At 38.5% G+C, this 14814-nt stretch overlaps 1 protein-coding gene across 1 annotated transcript in view; it reads right to left on the bottom strand.

Annotated features, from left to right (window-relative positions):
* dnah2 (dynein, axonemal, heavy chain 2) overlaps positions 1-14814 on the bottom strand; it is a 282596-nt gene that overhangs the window by 184556 nt on the left and 83226 nt on the right. Inside the window, exons 17-20 of the mRNA XM_055198209.2 lie at positions 10943-11182; positions 10370-10558; positions 9409-9556; positions 2709-2901 (exon numbers count right to left, since the gene is read on the bottom strand). Coding sequence (XP_055054184.2) covers positions 2709-2901; positions 9409-9556; positions 10370-10558; positions 10943-11182 — 770 coding nt within the window. The remainder of the gene's footprint in view (positions 1-2708; positions 2902-9408; positions 9557-10369; positions 10559-10942; positions 11183-14814) is intronic.

Here is a 14814-nt window from a genome sequence, read left to right as displayed (position 1 = left end):
GGCTCAGATATGACGTCAGAGGTATTCAGCAATCACAACGCACAGATTAGCTGGACAATCAGGGGCATACGGCTTTTCAAATCCGTGCGTTTCAGGAAGAAAGTGAAGCAACTAAAATGAAGCAACAAAATGTACGGTATGTGAAAAATTTGTTTTTTTAACAATAAACCACACAAACACATTGTTTTATAACAAATACACAAAATAACGTTGTTTTTTAGCAAAAAAATAGGTGCACTTTAAGTTAGTGTATTCCAAGTATTTTGTGAACGTGAGCGTATCTTTTATCATAAACCCTTTCAATGTGTGTGCAGCAGGCACGTATTTTGAAATGATGCATGATGCACATAAGTTGACACACACGACTCTCATGACTTCCACATATTTTGAATTTGCGGAAGACAAGTCACCGGCCGCCACTGATCACAAATCAACATTTAAAATTTTTTTATAACGTATGTTGTACCCATAGATATATACACAAAACCGCCGCCATCTTAGAACAGGGGTCTTGTCATAGGAAGTATCTAGGTAAAGCTGCTATCTTCGACTGTACTTTGAATTCATGGACGATGCCAGACTTTTGTGCTGCGTATGGATGTTAGGCCTACAAGCACTATGCATTATAGCTAGAAAAAGTAGATTTTCATAATATCAAAACTTTAATTTTTTTCTGGACTCAATGCTAAATATGTCTGACTGTTGAAACAAACCAAAAGAAAACCAACAAAATCGCATTCACGATTTATGGTGATTTTATTTTCGTTACACCATTGCCTACAATGACGCTGATGCGGGGTTCCCCTGTTTCAAGATGACGGCTCTATTTGACGCATTCGGTCCAATGAACTGCCGTAGCCAAGGCAACATCTAGTGTACATATCTATGTGTTGTACCTATGAGTGTAACGGTACACAGAAGTCATGGTTTCAGTTGTGAGGTCACGGTTCAGGTTTGGTGCAATGGAAAAAGCAGCATTTCATTATGCTTTTAATTTTCTTTTCATTCTTTTCTATTTGTTCCAGATAACGACATTTAGCGGTGGTTGCAGATAAAGGCAAGTACATCAATATGCAATGGTGTGCATGCAGTTAGGGGTGACTTACAGTACAGAGAGAAAAAACAAGGCTTTGCAATGCTGACAGACCATCCTGTCATACCTGTCATATCTACTACTCATGGATCGCCTGTGTGTTCAACGTCCTGCTGTGCAGACCCATCAGCGCAAGACAACAAAGTACTGCGAGAGCGCATCGACAACAAATTGCTCCTTATACTTTAAAATGGCTCTCACGGTACTGTGATGTCATAGGCCGATCTGTCTGCGCAGCGCCGCTTCCAGTAAAACACACTTGACTGCATGCGCCAAACCATGGTGCACAAATTAATGTACTGTTACATCCCTAGTTGTAAATATACATGTTTATAATCAAGAAAAGTTTTTTGAAATGTCATAACTAAAGATAAAAGTATATAAACTTGGTGTCCATCAACTAATTTCTTACTATTGCATCAGGTCTGGTACATTGGCAAAAAAAATGTTTTCATGTATGCATATAGCATATAATTTTATCAGAAAACCTATGCATTTTATTAGTATGTGTGTTCCCTCGGATGCAACACACAAATTTTGTGCGGCTAACACAATGCTCTTCCTGTTCAGCTAGAGCAGTGGTTGTCAAACTGGGGGGCGCAAGATGGTGCCAAGGGGGCTCGCAATTTTATGACATTTTACATAATACATGAATTTATCATAAATTCTGTGTAATTAAACCTTAGCACCACCTTGTAGAATTTTTTTTATGATTGAGAGCAGATGATGTGTGTTTAAATCCAGCTTGAACATGTTCCTTCCTGTTTCTTCTCACTATATCAACCGTTGAATAGCTAAAATTGCTAAACATTTTATTTAAAAAATATTTTTAAGCCTTTTTGACCGATGCATCAGGCAACATACATGTTTCCTTCTACATCATGATAGATCTAGACAACACAAGCATGCACAAGGTCATTAATGCACAGTCACGTACACTACAATGCATGTCCCATTGCGCACGCACGCACCAACACAAATACAGTACACAAACATCTTCTGACATTTTAATGATTTAGTGTAGATCAAATCCATACTAAATGTTGACCCTGCCCTGTAGACTTGCATCTCTGTGAAACAGACATGTCAATACACACACCCCGCTGGTGTGCTGTTATAGTTGATATAAAGTATTTTTAAATTACATAAACGTACAGGGCTTTCTAAAGCCTTGAGGGACTTTGTTCAAATAGTTCACTAAAGCAGATTTTATTTTACGTTCACAATTTAATTTTAGTTCACAAACGCCCATTTCGTACTGCTTGAATTAAGACCACAGGTGTTTAATATGGGACTAGATTCTAAGCCTATTGCATTTTTCACAAATAGGGTAAAATAGGACCATAACTTCTTTTCTAAAAATGGTCAGTAAACAGCAGTGCTCAACTTTCATAAAACTGTAAATGTCAGGATGCCAAACTAAATATTATGTTTTATAGATTTTATGTAAAGTTCAACCAAAACTTTCAACCAAAAAGTTAGCAGATTTGAAAGAGATATTAGGGTTTCATTTAATTCAGGTTTAAGAGAGTCTAGGTTCCTGCAATTGCAAAAGGAAGTCGAATGATCCCTTTTGCTGTAGAAACTGCTTTGGTAACAAAATAAAAATAGGCACCTTCCTATGTCTGCGTCAAACCCTGACACTGCAGGGTTGAGCCGCTTGTAACGTTGGATAAAGCTGTCTTTCTCAATTTCCCAAATATCTCTGTGTTTGTCCCAGGTCGTCAGGTAGGTCTGCAGGTGAGATGCATTGGTCACCATACCCGCAGCTATTGCTGCCTGGATTTTACAGATCTCTTCATCTTTCTCTAAAAAAGAAAAAGAGGAAAGAAGAGAGTACATAAAAAACCTTTTGTAAGTGCACAAACAATGATGTTAAGAATGGAAAAATGACACCTGGTATCTCACACAAGCATTACATCATTACGGTTTATTCCTCCAACCTCCGCATTCTTCAAACCAAGTATTTTGCCACAAAGAAACATGCTTAAAGGATAATTCCAGTATTTAACACTTTGAGTCTCATTTCTGGTTGGTTTTGGATGAACTACAGTGTTGGACACAGAAATTTTGACAATGGGTCATGTCTTGACTTTTCGACTCATTTAGAAGCGTCTCTTGACTGCTTCAGAATGGAAGTCAATGACCATGCACAAAATGTCATTAAAACAACATTTAACGTTCATTTTCAAAACTGTACTACTCACTGAGTGGTTCGTGGTGTTCGTTGATGATTAAAAACAAATATATTGGCGCAATGTATGATTTCAATCCGTGTTATTTGCTATAGGCGGAACTATTTTTTCAGATACCTCACAACCGCGTATATAAATGCGCTCTATATTTGAGTCTGAAGCATGAATGAACGTAGTCCAACAAACTGTAATAAAACGGTAGCATACTTTCAAAATCAAGTTTATTTATAACACTTACACCATCCAATATGTTTTTTTCATCAGCAGAACAATAAAGAAGATATTTTGCAGAAACCCCAGTGCTCCGTCATGCAAGTCAACATATCCGCACACTTTAAGAGCTAAAGCATATATATCCAATACAACAGTAATCCCCCTTAACTCCGTGTGACATATTGACTTTTTGTGAAGCAAATCAATCAGTTTTTGCAAGAAACTGAACGTTATTTACAACACTATTAGCGTGAATGCCAAAGCAGGAAGCGCACTTTACTTTCGAGGTGATCTCTTCCACTGGTGCCGTTTGGTGGCTGTTGGCTATGGATGTTGGTCTCTCTGCGCCACCTATAGAGCGGGAGCGTGAAGCGAACTTCCGGCTTGGCAAAAGCTCTGCATTAACGCTGTAAAATATTTATATATATATATTCGAATCTCAAAACTGAAAATCGAATGTCAGCCCACGGAACGAATATTTGAATATTCTGGTCCAGCCCTACAAATATGGGAAAAATTTCTTCTGAGAGAAACCGAGCGAAAAAACTACAACCACATGTAAACAGACCCTTTTCTGTTTCCCGGCGGCGGAGTGATATATCAGCGAGCAATGAGTCTTCCAAGAGAAGTCAATGGAATTTTAAAAAATGCCAAATAAAACACGACAGAAACTGTATTTCGCTACACAACTTGTTTTTAAACATCAACGAACACCACGAACCACTCGGTGAGTAGCACAGTTTTGAAAATGAACTTTAAGTGTTGTTTTAATGACATGTTTGTGCATGGCCATTGACTTCCATTCTGAAGCAGCCAAGAGACGCCCCCAAACGAGTAAAAAACTCAAGACACGACCCACTGTCAAAACCTCTGCGTCCATCACTGCAGCCCATCCAAAACAAACCAGAAACGAGACCCAAAGTGCCAAACACCGGAATTATCCTTTAAGTTTAAGTGATGCATATTTTTTGCACCATTGTTTGTTTTATTTAGATCATGGATTGGCAAATTTGGTCCTGGAGGGCCGGTGTCCTGCAGAGTTTAGCTCCAATCATAATTAAACACACCTGAAGCAGCCAATTAAGGTCTTACGAGGCATACTAGAAACTTTTAGGCAGGTGTGCTGAGGCAAGTTGGAGCTAAACTCTGTAGGACACCGGCCCTCAAGGACTGAAGTTGCCCATCCCTGATTTAGATATTATTAGTTTTATTTAGATCAATTTTTATTGTTCACAAATGTGTACTTGTACGGCGAACCAACGTTACTGTAACCAATGGGGGATGTCCATATTAATTCACAGACTTGCCTGAGCTTAAGCCTCCAGGCCCAGTGATGCTGGAGAAAGGTATTATATATTAAAATGTATCATGTAATTTACAATTTGTTGGTTGTAGAGGCAGATTACGAAATAGGCAATATAGGCAGTCCCCTGGGGGGTACCTCAAATCCCGCACACACTCCGCCTCTTAGTTACTCAGTGCCTGTTCTCACCCCTATCACTGAAAATAAATAGTGACCTCTTTGTTCAATCTTTCTGCCTGTATAAACTTTCACCTGCTCACCTTTTAGAAGCCCAAAATGAAAAGTAGCAAAAGAGCAAGAAAAAAGTATGCAGTAGCATAGGCATCTGAAGCACTGGACTAGATGACATTTTCTTGTATTCTGGTGCCTTTAAATTAAACAACTGCTTTCATAGCCTTGTTTACCTTGTTGTATTACAGGCGAAAGTAGTGAAAACACAAAATAGTGTTTAGATTATGGACTCTACATGACCCAAGAAGAATGGATTAGAGGAAGCAGCAGTGTGGAAGTCAAGGTTGTAGTTAAAACACTGAACGGAATTGAATTATTAGGGCATTCCTCTAGTGGAAAGTGAGTGGGTCCAATATCATTGGTTTTAAAAAGTGGGTGGGTATTGTCATATAATGGTTCTGACACCCATGTGCAGGGCTTCTTTTAAGAGCGCAATGCGTGACGCAAGTGTCTTTTGCTAGTTTTAACCCGGCGCAATTATCACTTTCACGTTTAGCACCACGTTGTTTAAAGAGCTAATGCATTTGCGCCCATGGCCGTTCTGGTCTGAAAATGAAGTGTGTTCAGGCAACTAAAATAGACTATGCCATTGACCAACAAAAACTTGGTTTAAAGTCTAAAGTCAATGGCGCAATATTGTTTTTGTTATTTAATGAGCGTGCAAGTAATATCGCCTATAAACGGGACGACAACGTGCGTTTGCTTAACACAGAAACATTTTAAAATATGAAAAATCAAAGGATTAAAATGTAAACAATTATTTTTGAGTCTTTTGGACATAAATGAGGACAGATTATGAGACATTAGACGGCGTAACGAGCTGCTTCACCTGTAGCCTGGTAAGTAATTTAATGTTTTGCTATAAACAAATGCAAATATTTCATCTGTTTTTTTTTATTCTACCCCACGGATTTATTGTATATGATGACTCTGTACCTGTAGATAAGAGATGAGAACCGTTTTTAAGTAATGCTTTTCAAAGCACTCAAGGCACTGTCCGAGTGCTGAAGGCTCACCAAACGTTTGTAAATTCTTGTTTTTCATACAAAAATTTGTTACAAATAGTGTATTTTTAGAGTACAAACCTTTTCTTGCATATTTGTAAATAATTTTTTGAGATAACACTGATCATGTAGGCTATCCATTCATTTACAGCAATTAAAAGCCTGTTAATTTTACTTCCATGAAAACAACGTAATTTTTTAACATCAATCTTAAACTGGTGGTCTTCTTCCTCCGCTTAGTTTTTTAGTTTACAAATTCCGCCATCTAAATAGGAAACCGGCATGGCGCCAGCGCAACTGGCTTTTAAAAGGGATGAGACCTGAGACTCTCATTGGTTTATTGCACATTTCGCCCAAAACTTCACGCATTACTCATTACGAGAATAGGAACAACCCTTTTAGGCCGTGCGCTTGGCGCACAAACCATTTTTTCCATTGTTAAAATAGCAAAATTGGCATCTGACACGCCTTTTTAGACCATGCGCGGTGCGCTTTACACAATGTGCTTAGATTGTTAAAATAGGGCCCTTAATGAGACACTGATGGCACCTTGATGGTGTTAGTGGAAAGCTGATTTATCATTGATGAAAGAATACAGAAGACAAACTTTTCCTAAGAGAAATTTGCACCATACTTGTGAATGGTATCATATGAATCATATGAATCAGATTATGGTCAAGATGTCTTCATCTGCATAAAGCAGTGTGGAGGAGCTCATACATACTTCAGACCCACATGAGGGTACACAGTCTGACAAGCAGCTGAAGAGTCAGAGAGAAAGGGATGGAGAGGGAGGGAATACATGTCAGAATAAATGACAGAAGACCACATACAGAGGTAATGAGAGGGGCGGGAGACTGAAAGTAAAGAGATGAGAATATAAAATGTTGATATATTGCAAGAATGCATGGGCAGTACTGTTTCAGGGCTGACTTTGGACACCCCCCAGCATTTGAGAGAAGAGAATTCAGTTTTTTCCAAGATTTTGATAACTTATTTATTTACTTGGTGGCTGGGTGGTTAAAAACATATTTTTCTGTGGTGTAACAAACGTCTTGGGTTAGGTATGTAACCGTTGCTCTCTGAGAAGGGAACGAGATGCTGCGTCACCCTTGCCATTTTTCCTGCGTACCTGTAAGCCGTCTTCGGCAATATTTCAGATTTTGTACGGAGCCTTTTATGCTTCCTGGCCCACCAATGACGTCACCCCCCACCATATCTTGGATTTTATATACACGTTCAGACGAATTGCTTCTCTATGGTGACACAGCTTAAGTTCCCTCATAAGGGAACTGAGAACACATTTAAAGGCACACTCCACTTTTTTTGAAAATAAGATAATTTTCCAGCTCCCCTAGAGTTAAACATTTGATTTTTATCGTTTTGGAATCCATTCAGTTGATCTCTGGGTCTGGCGTTACCACTTTTAGCATAGCTTAGTATAACCCATTGAACCTAATTAGACCTTTAGCATGACGCAAAAAATAACAAAAGAGTTTCGATATTTTTCCTATTTAAAACTTGACTCTTCGGTAGTTACATTGTGTACCATCGGAAAATTAAAAGTTGCGATTTTCTAGGCAGAAATGGCAGGAACTATACTCTCATTCTGCCGTAATAATCAAGGACTTTGCTGCAGTAACATGGCTGCAGCAGGCGTGGTGATTTTATGCAATGCCCGAAAATAGACCCCTTGGTTACTTTCAATAGCAGGGCGCTATTTTCAGGCGCTGTGTAATATCATTAATTTTCCGTCGGTCTTAGTACAAGATGTAACTACAGAAGAGTCAAGTTTTAAATAGGAAAAATATCCAAACTCTTTTTGAGCGTGATGCTAATGGTCTAATCAGATTCAATGGATTATGCTAAGCTATGCTAAAAGTGGTACCGCCAGACCTCAAGATCTGCTGAATGGATTCCAAAATGGTAAAAATCAATTATACCATGGTCTGTTTAAATACTCGATTCTGATTGGCTGGAAGGTGTGCATTAAAACCGTTTAATGCACAGGTAGTTCCAGTCAGTTTGATTACAGTTAGAAATTAATCCGCTACTATAAACATTGGCAACCATAGTAACACAGTTACACTTGCAGAGAGAGCGAGCGAGCGAGCGAGAGAGAGAGACGTAAGTGCATCTCTCTTTAAAGTGCGAAGGTTTTATTTCACACTTTACATAAATAAATAAATGACATGATTAGTTCAAATAAAGATTGCCTTGTCACTGTCAGTGTTGCCTGTCATTCATAAATTCTTTTAATAAAGTAATTAAGTTAGCTATATGCTTAAGCAGAGGGGTTTCCAGCATTGAAGGACATTCAGGGCTTAGCCCAGACCATATTAAATACAAGGATCACTCAAAGAGTGTATAAAGTGTATAATAAGAATATTAACATGATCTGTAGCATATAAAAGTGTACTCACCTGATCGCGGCAGGTCGCAGGAGTAAAATGTCATAAGAACTTTAATCTTTCCTCTCAAGAAGATTTTTGCACGTGAGTTTTACTCAGACATGACATGAATGAGCTGATGATGACATAGAACCGCCAAAATTAGGAGTGCGAGCATTAACTTAAGAAAATGACCGTCATTTTTACCCGTGTGTTAAAAAATGACACTGTAAACATAAATTACAGCTTTAACTTGGCAAATAACCATGGTATAAGCGGGATAATCCATGGCTAGCCTGCCTAGCCATGCATTAAAGGGTTTTAATGCACGACGCAGAGGCGAAGAACCACCTGACGCGTTTAACTCTAGGGGAGCTAGAAAATGAGCATATTTTCAAAAAAAAAGTAGAGTGTCCCTTTAATATTGTACTTTCCCATTACGTTAAATGTCAATCGTAATGAGTAAATGCTCTGGAAAGCAAATAAAACATTACAAAATTTAAGCCAAATAGCAAGATCATAACATGGCCCGCGTTGATATACAGCAAGTGACTTGCACGAATCAGTACCTACTAAAGATTGTGACTCGCACATCAGCAAGTATTAAAGTGTTTTTTTCCCAGAGCTACATATGGCAACAAAATCAGGATGTATCATACATCAAAAACTGATCTGCGTTGCAGTTGGTCGCACAAGTAAATGGATCTGAAGAGCAATGGGTTGTGCTGTGCGGCATAGGAAGTGATGTACTTTGCTCTGCTTTTCTGCTGTTTTTGCACTCATAACAACACATTGTAAATTACGGTACATTACTTCTATACAGTATTTTGTGCAACAAAAAAACTGTATTACCGTACATTGGAGCCGTTATAATACTTAAAATGAAAAAATAGCTCTTCATGTTAAATTTAAGGTTGCCCATCCCTGACTTAAAGAGAAAATGAAGAGATGTGGTAAATGAAGTGAAAACACAGTGTACCGATGATCCTGTGAATGGGCTTTTTTTGCAAGTTCTGATTGGTCAGAAGTTCCGGCAGACGTTTGAAACCAGAGATGGTCTGGATGAGCTGAGCGCTGATGCTGTTCACCATTTGGGCCAGTTTTGGGAGAGATGGAGAAAAATCCACCTGGAAACACACACACATAGGGAGAAAACACTAAGTTGCAGTTGGTAATGTATTTCCCTTCCCTCTGGCTCTCAGAGCTCTACGCCCTAGGCGATCTGCCTCTACGGCCCAACCAAAGCAACCATTGTCCCTAAAATAAACACAATTTAGTTCCTAAAGTCAGACTAACCATTTTGCTTTTTCTCTTTCTGTGTGTTAAGCTGACTTAGCATCATGGGACATTACCCATAGGCCTTGGTCCAAATATACCTCTGTAGAGCTCAGTGGTCGAGTAAGTGCTGAATAACGCAGCACTGCTGCAACAGCTGTGATTTATAGAGGCCGCTGTGTTCGAAATGTCCTTTGTTTGATGTATGATAGTGTCTTTATTCTTTATGTAAAACACATGGCCAGCCGCTCTCCGTGACCAACACAATGATTCGCACAGATGCACAGTTTTATGTATACTTTTTGCTCTGAAACTACAGAGGGAGGGTTTAAGAAAATTTTTGTGATGTCAGGGTCACCTCTTAACACAAACAACGTTATCAGTGACTGGTGCACGCTAGATCTTACAAAGCAAGAAGGTCTGAGCAGGTACAGCTGTAGCATCCATTATTACTCCCCAAACCCTCTTATTATTACTATTTTTACTTATATTTTAAGAGCCAAGTGAAGAAACGTGTGTAGTAGAACATGCAAAACAATAATAAGATGACGCAAAAGCCAATTTGGCCATGGAATGACTGTATGTGGTAACCTATTATGGAAGCTATTGCAAGGCTTCAGGTTCCTACAATTTGTGTGTGTGTGTATGTGTGTGTGTGCATGTACCTGAGCAGTAGATCCAGGTGTGCGTTGTTTCAGCACCACTTCTACTCTGAATAAAGGGTTTGGGGGAGTCTTGCCGTCTCCATTGATGGCTTTCGAGAGGTCCTGCAGAGAGCGCTTTACATTTGTACGAAACGCCTCCTGTACCATGCAGTCTATCTTCTCAATGTATGACACCCAGTGCTGTTGCACCTGAACACAAACATACATTTGTTTTGTTACCCAAATTACATTTGCTAAGGCTAGAAACATACTCCGATGGATGGTTTCCCAGACAGGGTTTATCCTAGTTCCAGACTAAAATGTATGTTTGAGCTGCCTAATTTCAAAACATCTTGCACTGACATCTTAACATATAGTTTTGTGTCAATATGCACAACAGCATTGTTTTTTTTTGTATGGTTTGTTTGTAAAAAAAACTACTAAGGCATATTCTTGGATTAAACTAAATCTTTGCAAACATAAATGCATGGTTTAGGGGTATTACACACTCTGCCTCAGCAACCCTGCTTGCACAATCTCAAGAAAACTTGTTGCATTTTAGAGAAGATCCTGAGACATAACAGACAGACTGACCTCTGGGCCATCTGTCTGGAAAGTCATGTAGACTCTGGCCAGGATGTTGACCATGTCCTGGTGAGCAGCCTGCAGCCGGAGCAGCTGGCTGTGCTGATGCTTCTTCTGATCCTCCTGGAATTCCAGATCTTCGTAGACAATCTTGCCATCAAGACGGACCAAAAGCAAATCACTGATCTCCGCACAATACTTGGACACTGCCAGGTTAGCTACTTTATACTCATCTACCATTAACTGCACCTGTAGGAGACAAGTGATCAAAATCAAGAAAAAGCAAGACAAACAGAAAGAGAGAGTGAGAGAGAGCAAATGTTAATCCAAAAACAGCAACTGTAAGATTCAGTTAAGCCCTTACATCAATTCTGTCTACACACCATCCTGACACGGTAATCCAGCAGCTCCACGCAAATACACTGTTGACTCTTAATCTGAATCAGTTAATGGATCTAAATCAGCCTATTAATCAGCAAAATGTGTATTTGTATGCTGTATATAGTATGATGGACCAAACCGGCATTAATAAAAAAATAAATGTAAAACAATGTAATGACAGGAAAATAAATAAATGTAAAAATGTATTCATTAAACACACAAATAATTATTTAATTAAATTTAGTACTATATTTGTTGCATTACTTTTTCCTTAAATTATTATTTTAACTGTTTTCTTTCAAATTTGTTTATTTATGCATTTATTTATTTATTTATACATTTCTTTTTACCCCAATCTATTTATTTCCATTTCTAAATAATCCAGCAATCATTTATTTCCATATTTATTTATGTATTTCTTTTTACATTTTGCATGGAAATGAGGGTGCTGGCCCTTGTGTAGCTCTAGCTCATCATTGGTTAAGGTGGCATTCACATTGACAGTTTAGTTTGTAACAATGCATAGTTCGCCTGGAAAACAGGACCCGGAAAAGAACCAGGGTACCAAAACTGAGACTACCTGTATGAGGTGATATGAGTTTGTTTAACCTGGGAATGTGGCTCCATTCTCACACGGGTAAGCACTCGTCCAGTAAGTAAAGAAACCTGCATGCATTTTAGCTGATGACAACATTATTAGTTTCCACAATGCACAATTACCATGAGTGGCAGTACTAAAATAAAAATAACAGGGTGGACAGGATGGGTGGGAGATGCAAATTAATTTCTTGCCATCAGCAGTCTCCTTATGAAATACTGTTTGCGAGCAGCGTAAAGCCACCTTACCCTGCTCAAATGATGAACTGCGCATTGCAATGCACATATGTGCAGCTATTGCTCTTTTTGCTGTACATAATAATACCAAAGAATTTATTTTGTCTAGTGTGTAAAATGTCTAAATAAAATGTCTAAATAAATAGCAAAATGTTAAAATTGAGAGATTTGGAGGATTTATTTTTTAACTGAAATAAATGTTTGTTGTTACACAAAGTTAAGTCCTGAAAAAAGGTGCGCTGGGTACCGTTATCGGATTTCAGTTAGTAATATGGGTACCGGCTCAAATGTGACATAGCCAACCCTAGTTGGTGATAACGTAAAATGAACGCAAGTGCTCCGATAGAATCAAGTGAGTGTAACACCAGACCAACGCTGTGCGGGGCGCCGGGAACAATCAAACTCAGGTTTGGACCGCAGTAAAAGGGCCCAATGTAAAAACCACATATACAGGTGCTGGTTATGTAATTAGAATATCATCAAGATATTCTCAAGAATAATTCCATTCAAAAAGTGAAACTTGTATATTCATTCATTACACAGAGACTGATATATTTCATATGTTTATTTCTTTTAACTTTGATGATTATAACTGACAACTAAGGAAAATCCCAAATTTAGTATCTCAGGAAATTAGAATATTGTGTAAAGGTTTAATATTGAAAACCCCTAGTGTACACGCTAATCAGCTGATTTACTCAAAACACCTGCAAAGGCATTTAAATGGTCTCTTCAGTCTAGTTCTGTTGGCTACACAATCATGGGGAAGACTACTGACAATTGTCCAAAAGACGACCATTGACACATTGCACAAGGAGGGCAAGACACAAAAGGTCATTGCAAAAGAGGCTGTTCACAGAGCTATTTGTCCAAGCACATTAACAGAGAGGCGAAGGGAAGGAAAAGATGTGGTAGAAAAAAAAGTGTACAAGCAAAAGGGATAACCACACCCTGGAGAGGATTGTGAAACAAAACCCATTCAAAAATGTGGGGGAGATTCACAAAGAGTGGTATGCAGCAGGAGTCAGTGCTTCAAGAACCAATACGCTTAGATGTATGCAAGATATGGGTTAGTGAAATAAATTAACTTTTTGTTGATATTCTAATTATATGACCAGCACCTGTAGAAGCATCAGATCTAAGCTATAATTAGAAAGTTAAGTACATTTTGTCTTAATATTCTGTATTGACCATGATTTTTCAGCTATAGACCCTTTTACAGCCCATGAGATCAAATAGCCTGCGCGAGCATTTTGGCAATGAAAGTGGTGTTATTCCCCAGTGGTTCTAACGTGTTAGCAACTCAGAAAGTTTATCACAACAGTTTCCCAGCATCAAAATGTCTGGTTGTTGCATTTGGTTGCACTAATATAATATACTAATATACGTATATATGTATCTGGCCACTTTATATTTGGGCATCTGCTAACGTCTTCTATCCACTCCACTATAGTATACGGATTTGGTAGCTGTGTTGAAAAAGTTGATAAAGTCAACTTTTTAAAATAAAATTATCTGTCTGTGTTGCTTCACCGCTGATTCTTACCATACTTCCGGTGCAAAAATGTGTGCTTTTTGGTATTTTTCTTATTATTATGCAGTATTTATTTATTTTTGTAATAATAATGTAGAGCATTTTGAATCAAGTCATATGTGAGATTCCATTCCAGTCAGAAAGCTTCCATTGAAGGCAGGTGCCAATGAAAACAGTAGGCAGTGTAGCAGCTGACTAGATTTCGTAACAGCGCTATCCACGAGTCACCTGTGCTGACATCAACCTGTTAACAACACTTTAGCTTTTACAGGCACCCTACTGCTTAAAGAAACACACAGGGGAGTAAACAGCATGTTTTTCATCTGTATTAAGGAGCAGCCGACAGGTTGTTTTCATTAACTGATATGAAATGAGATACCACACAAAGCCACTATTAAAAAAAGCTCCTCTATTTGGCCATTTTGTGACAAAATGTACAAGGAAAGCTAAATACAATGCCAACCGAGAGCAACCAGGAGTAAAAGTAAGCACATGGAAAAATGCAAAGCTCATTGTTTACAACTCCACTAGGTTCCTACAGTACTGTATGTTTTTGCAATTACTTGTTTGCTGGATCTTTACTACAAAGTCAGAAAAAGGTACAAAAGCTGCTACTCTGACATACCCTTTGAAAAGGTACAGGTATTAATATGTACCATTTAGGTACAGATAGGTATATCTGAGGTACCAAAATGCACATTTGGTCCCCAGTTCGAGCCCCAGCTAGGTCAGGTGGCCTTTCTGTGTGGAGTTTGCATGTTCTGCCTGTGTCAACGTGGGTTTACTCTGGGTACTCCGCTTTTCTCCAACAGGCAAAAAACATGCAAGTTAGGCAAATTGGAGATTGCAAATCTGTCTCTGGATTAATTTGTGTGAATAAACTTGTGTATGGATTAACCATTGTCGCCATGAATATAGCCATAGATACTGGAATTGCATAAAGATTAATTAAAGAAAGAAAGAAAATGGACCTTTGAGGTAAAATCCAGAGGTCTACTTTTTGACTGCCCTATGACAGATTTTAGACCTTTAACCTGCGAGTGTAAGATGTTGCCAGACGATTGCTAGGGTCATATAGGGAAGTTGCTTACAGTCTCATGTAAAAAAAAGGCCAGCCCATTTCTCATAATCT

This window comes from Misgurnus anguillicaudatus, chromosome 21 (assembly GCF_027580225.2).
Source record: "Misgurnus anguillicaudatus chromosome 21, ASM2758022v2, whole genome shotgun sequence".
NCBI classification, from domain to species: Eukaryota; Metazoa; Chordata; class Actinopteri; order Cypriniformes; family Cobitidae; genus Misgurnus; species Misgurnus anguillicaudatus.
This window is presented reverse-complemented; position numbering and strand designations above follow the sequence as displayed.